Raw genomic sequence first — 6,646 nt, forward strand, 5'->3', positions numbered from 1 at the left:
GGCCTGAAACGTCAGCCTTCCTGCTCCTCTGATGCTGCTTGGCCTGCTGTGTTCATCCAGCTCTACACCTTGTTATCTCAGATTCTCCAGCATCTGCAGTTCCTGCTATCCAAGAAAATATAGTGGCTGTTATTGGGTAGTGTTGATGTTGACACTGGCAGTTGAGCAGTTGATTTCAAGATTCTTGGCTGTGCAGGTTGGCAAAAACTCTGTGCTTCTGATTCCTTTCGACAGTGACCGAATTTTAGTTTTTTATTTTGTTTTATGTGCCAAGGTGTTTAGAAAGGCAGTTCTCCACACTGTGCCCCTCACAGCATTGTAATCTACATACTAGAATGTCCAACCAGCGATACACACAGCCAGGTGTTGCAGTCAGATTCTAACTCATTTGTTTAATATTCCTGGAGCGTAAAACAGACATGTCAGAAAAAGGCATTACCTTCTCTTGTTAAACATCTCCCTGTTTGATGTTTCCATGAGTTTCACATAAAACTTTACCAGTCACAGAATTTGCATACACAGCTTTGCTTGTCCATTGTCCTCTGAAAAAATACATTTTTGAATTAAAAGTAAATAGTGTCAATAATTATTTCAGGGTTCCAATTCATGCGTCGTTCTAACAACAGATATACATGAAATGCAATATTTGGGTACTGGCCAATGATAGACTCTAAAGAGGGAGTGCCGCACTGTCAAGGGGTCAGTGCTGAGGGAATGCTGCACTGTCGGAGGGTCAGTGCTGAGGGAGAGCTGCACTGGCGGAGGGTCAGTGCTGAGGGAGTGCCGCACTGGCGGAGGGTCAGTGCTGAGGGAGTGCCGCACTGTCGGAGGTCAGTGCTGAGGGAGCGCCGCACTGTCGGAGGGTCAGTACTGAGGGAGTGCCGCACTGTCGGAGGGTCAGTGCTCAGGGAGTGCTGCACTGTCGGAGGATCAGTGCTGAGGGAGTGCCGCACTGTCAGAGGGTCAGTACTGAGGGAGTGCCGCACTGTCGGAAGGTCAGTGCTGAGGGAGCGCCGCACTGTAGGAGGGTCAGTGCTGAGGGAGTGCCGCACTGTCGGAGGGTCAGTACTGAGGGAGTGTCGCACTGTCAGAGGGTCAGTGCTGAGGGAGTGCCACACTGTCGGAGGGTCAGTACTGAGGGAGTGCCACACTGTCAGAGGGTCAGTGCTGAGGGAGTGCCGCACCATCAAGGGTCACCTTTCAGTTGAGATATTAAAGTGAAGCCCTGTCTTTCCTGTCAGGTAACCTTGGTGGTTGTGTTTGTGAGGGTGCTATCAGGAGAATGAAATATATCTTTATTCATCATTTCAGGATGACACCAACTGGGTCCGTGAGCAGTGTATGAAGCTTGGAGATGCCTATATCATTGTATATTCGGTGACAGACCGAGCCAGCTTCGAGAAGGCCTCAGAGCTGAGGATCCAGCTGAGGAGGGTGAGACAGGCAGAGGACATTCCCATTATCCTGGTTGGGAACAAAAGTGACTTGGTTCGATCCAGAGAGGTGTCTGTGGAAGGTACGTGGGAGTTACACTTACTGCTTCCAAACCTAGTGTTTGAAATGGCAACAAGGTAGTTCTCAATGTGAAAGAGCTCTGAAGGTGAAGAACCTCAGAGCACGCTCAACAAAGGCTTTTACAAATAAATAATTAGCAGTCTCTCTGTCTTTCTCCATCACTATTTCTCTCTGTTTCTGTATCCCTGAGTGTATCTGTGTCTCTTTCTTTTGTCCATCTCTACTTCGATATGTCTCCCTGTCTTCTCTCTCTGTTTCTCTTTCTCTCTCTCTCTTTCTCTCTACTTCTCACTGTCTACATCCCTGTGAAAGCCATGGTTATGGGGTTATTGATGCTGCTTTTGGATGAGACATTAAGCTGAGATTTTCTGCTTTCTCAGTAGAATATAAAGAATCCACAAGACAATGTTTAGACATTCTCCCCAGAGTCCTGGCCAATGTTTATCCCTCAACCATCATCACTGAAAGCAGATGAACTGGTCAATATCATGCTGCTGTTCCTGGTACTTGGTATTTATTTGTAAATTGTCTGTCATGTCTGCTATAGAACATGGAACAGTACAGCATAGTACAGGCCCTTTGGCCCATAATGTTGTGCCGAACTTTTACCCTAAACTTAAGGTCTATCTAACCTCCACCCCTACCTTATACTATCATCCTTATGCCTATCTAATAGCCGCTTAAATGCCCCTAATGAGGCCGACTCCACTACCCTATCTGGCAATGCATTCCACACCCCGACCACTCTCTGAGTAAAGAACCTACCTCTGACGTCTCCCCTATATCTACCTCCACTCACTTTAAAACTATGTCCCCTCGTAATAGCTACCTCCACCCTAGGAAAAAGTTCCTGGCTGTCCACTCTATCTATACCTTTGATCATTTTGTACACCTCCATCAAGTCACCTCTCAACCTTCGTCATTCTAAAGAGAAAAGCCCTAGCTCTCTCAACCTTTCCTCGTAAGACCTTCTCTGTTACTTTGAAAGTGTTTCATCAGCTGCAAAATGTTCTGGGAGATCTCGGAGGCCTGGGAGGTGCTATATAAATTCAAACACTTGTTTCTTCTCGAAGGGTAACGATGATTCTCTGGTTTCTCCACAGAGGGGAGATCCTGTGCTGTGGTTTTCAACTGCAAGTTCATCGAGACCTCAGCTGCTCTCCAACACAACGTCCGGGATCTCTTTGAGGGTATCATCCGGCAGATCAGGCTGCGGAGGGACAGCAAGGAGGCCAACGAGAGGCGGCTGGCAGATGCCAAGAGGCGGGAGAGCATCGGGCAGAGGGCCAAACGTTTCCTCAGCCGCATTGCGGCCAGGAACAACAAGAAGATGGCCTTCAAACAGAAGTCCAAGTCCTGCCATGATCTCTCCGTCCTCTGAGAGAGATTGACGAAACGCGGGTGTCACTTTGGCTGCTGTGCAACCATTATGAAATGTGTGTGTGTGTGTGTGTCCTTTATGTGGCTGTTGGAAGGTAGAAGTTACTGCTTGGAGAATGCACATTATCTGGAACTATACAAAAGGAATTTGAGATCTCGCTGATGAACACAGTGATGCATTTTTTGCAAGTTGCCTGTGCTGCAGCTGATGGCCTCCTGACTGGCACGGTGAAACTGACAGTGCATCAGCCCCCAAACGTGGATCACATCCTTAGATTGTGGAACCAAGTGACTAACAATCTCTCCACCAAGAAGACAAGAGGCCTCCTGCCTCTCTCACTTCAAACTCTTTTTACCTGCCTTCTGACATACCGTACCGTTTTCGTTCATCAAGCTCCTTCCCAATATCAACAGGCTACCATTCTGACACTGACCGATAGAGAGAGAGCTGATGGAGATGGTTGCGGAAGGACAGCTGAGAGCTTTCGGGAAGAATTGGAACCCCGAGGCTGGGGAGATGGTACAATTGTTATTTTGGAAGGAGGTGATTTCTCGGAAGCTGCCCTTATGATTCCCTTGAAAGAGGGTCTGCCTCAGTACTCTATCTGTTACCACCAGGACTTGGGGTGGTGGCTGGAAAATGTTCTTTAGTCAATTTGTTTGGGCAAATGTCTGTGACAGGGGTGGGGGGGGCGGATCTTGAAGCCAGCCTTACTGGTCTATAGATAGGGACACTGCCACCACCACAGGACCGTCTCCTTTTAAAGGAGAAAGTAGCTGTAATGTTGGCTGCTCTGGGCAATCCATATTCCATTTAATTAATAAGGCTTTCTCTCTGTACATAGGATCAGACAATAATCACTGAATCAGACCTTGAATACAGTGGTGGACTCATGAAGAATTAGTCTTTTGGTGTCTAATACAGCTCTGAGGTTGTGTATAATGGAATCATACATCTCAGGAGAAGGCCATTTATTCCATCATAACTGTGCTAGCTCTTTGAGAAGTTTATCCAATTAATCCCACTCGCATAGTTTTTCCCCGTAGCCCTCAAAGACTCAAGAGAATTGGGAAAGAATTGCTGGTCCAAGTGGATGCAGGTCAATCTGAGCTGCCTGTGTTAAGAAGTTGACAGTCATGCTGTTTGAGGGCTGCAGTTTCAGATTCTGATACAGCCAGGGTAGATTCTCAACGTATTGTCGGTGCTGGTGGTGGATCATTGTAAATCGGTCAACATCAGTAACTCAAGGAATGGGGCAAGGAGAAATTTCACTTTATTTAAAAGAAGCAGTTAAGTCTCATTTCTGATTTATAAAGCAGAGCAATGGTATAAACAGCAGTAAAACTTTGAAAAGCACCAGGAGTTTTATTGGTGAGAGGTTTTTTTTTGAGCTGACTGTTAAACTGAGTGAAAGGGAATGAAAGAATGTTCAGGTGTCTCTGGGGATGTGTGAAGTGAGCAGGCTCATACAGAAACATCATGTGGAGTAGTCAAGCTGTATCACAAGTTCAGGAGCAGCTGCTGTGAAACTAAAATTAAAAAAGCAATAATCCATCATCACTGTGGTTCCATTCTTGTTGCATCAGATTCCTTTGCACTTCTGTTTAATATTATTCAAATCATTTCTTAACTGTTTACATATTGATTTTTGTATTTAAAATAAAATTTATTCAGCCTTGCAACAAGGTGTGCTGATACCTTTCTGCAGTAATGGAACAGTATATATTATAGAAACTATTCACAGCACCCGTATCTCTACTGATATTAACCCAGATCCCTCACACTGTCACTCAGTAACCCCTCTCCCCCAGCGCCCTGTGTTACTGACTGTATCTCTATTGATGATAACCCAGCTCCCTCACACTGCCACTCAGCAAACCCCCACCCCCTTCAGTGCAGTGTATTACTGACTGTATCTCTATTGATGGTAATCCAGCTCCCTCACACTGTCACTCAGTAACCCCACCCGACCCGTGCCCTGTATTACTGACTGTATCCGTACTGATATTAGCCAAGGGTCTAGGCCCGAAACATCAGCCTCTCTGCTCCTATGATGCTGCTTGACCTGCTGTGTTCATCCAGCCCTGCACCTTGTTGTCTCTGATATTAGCCCAGCTCCTTCACACCATCACTCAGTAACCCCTCACCACTCCCCCCAGTGCCCTGTGTTACTGACTGTATCTCTATCGATACTAGCCCAGCTCCCTCACACTGTCACACAGTAACCCCCTCCCCCCCAGCGCCCTGTGTTACTGACTGTATCTCTTCTGATGTTAACTCAGCTCCCTCACACTGTCACTCAGTAACCCCTCTCCCCCAGCGCCTATGTTACTGACTGTATCCCTACTGATGTTAATCCAGCTCCGTCACACTGTCACACAGTAATCCCCTCCCCGCCAAGTGCCCTGTGTTACTGACCGTATCTCTACTGATGTTAATCCAGCTCCGTCACACTGTCACACAGTAACCCCTCTCCCCAAGTGCCCTGTGTTACTGACCGTATCTCTACTGATGTTAATCCAGCTCCGTCACACTGTCACACAGTAACCCCTCTCCCCAAGTGCCCTGTGTTACTGACCGTATCTCTACTAATGTTAATCCAGCTCCGTCACACAGTAATCCTCCCCCACCACCCCGTGACCTGTGCTTTTTATTGTATCTGTACTGATGTTAATTCAACTCCCTCACACTGTAGGAGTTGACGTGGAGGTACTGGTGTCGGACTGGGGTGGACAAGGTCAGAAATCACACGACACCAGGTTATAGTCCAACAGGTTTATTTGAAATCACAAGCTTTTGGAGCATAGCCCTTTCGTCAGCTGTTAGTGAGAGAGGTAGTATCAGACACAGAATTTACAAGTAAAAGATCAAAGGGTCACACAACTGATGAGGATGTATGAAACAAACCTAAGATGCTGTTAAATCTTTAGTTGGTTAGAAGGTTTTACTTGATTAATATGTATATGTAAATCCCTGAATTCCTTTCAAGTCACTGTCCTGAGGGAACTAAAGATTTTATCAGTGTAACTGTAGGAGAGCATAATGATGTGTCTATCATTCCCTTAGCCCCAAAATGTACTTTACTGAAACAATTATTAAAGTACAATACATTGCAATTTAAAGTTTAATGCAATTCTATTTCTTTCATAAACTTGCAGAATATTTCAGCTCAGAACAGGGTGTTTGGCCTGTTGTTACCATGCTGGCTATCCAAATGATCAATTAAGCTTCCCTGTGTTATTCCCATAGGCCTCCACCTTCTTTCCTTACATGTAATGTCCAAATCCCTTTTGAATTTCTCAATTGTCTGAATCATTCTGCCAAAGGGAACAATTTCTCTCTTTCTATTCTACCCAGACTCCTCCTGGTTTTGCACCCCTCTTTTAAATCTCCGCTCAATCCTCTCTTTTCCAGGGAGAATGGGCCTGACTTCTCCTTTGTCAACCTGCAGTGCCACATGCAGTAAACTGTACACATACACTCAGCTGTCTGTCTCAGTCCCAGCATCCACATTACAGTTGTGTCCTTTTTCATATTGACTCTCTGTGTCCTTCCTTCCTCCCAAAATGAATCACTTCACTTTTCTCTGCGTCACATTCCTGCTGCCACTTTTCTGCCCAATTTCACTTACTGAAGTTCTACACTATCCTCCACACAGTTCACAATGCTGCTGCCCATCATCCCCCAACCCTGTCATATCATCCGCAAATTTTGAAATTGTCCCCTGTAAACCCATGTATAGATCATAGA

The 6,646-nt window shown here is 45.9% G+C and overlaps 1 protein-coding gene across 2 annotated transcripts in view; it reads left to right on the plus strand.

Moving 5' to 3' along the window:
- rrad (Ras-related associated with diabetes) overlaps positions 1–4,577 on the plus strand; it is a 26,090-nt gene extending 21,513 nt beyond the window's left edge. The window contains exons 5-6 of one of the 2 annotated variants that reach the window (XM_048605737.1): positions 1,312–1,516; positions 2,619–4,577. In XM_048605737.1, coding sequence (XP_048461694.1) covers positions 1,312–1,516; positions 2,619–2,896 — 483 coding nt within the window. In that variant the 3' untranslated portion in view covers positions 2,897–4,577. The remainder of the gene's footprint in view (positions 1–1,311; positions 1,517–2,618) is intronic. The other variant, XM_020523671.2, reaches the window with a different exon arrangement.
- The last annotated feature ends 2,069 nt before the right edge of the window (positions 4,578–6,646 follow it).

The sequence above is a fragment of the Rhincodon typus genome, chromosome 15 (assembly GCF_021869965.1).
Source record: "Rhincodon typus isolate 14 chromosome 15, sRhiTyp1.1, whole genome shotgun sequence".
NCBI lineage: Eukaryota > Metazoa > Chordata > Chondrichthyes > Orectolobiformes > Rhincodontidae > Rhincodon > Rhincodon typus.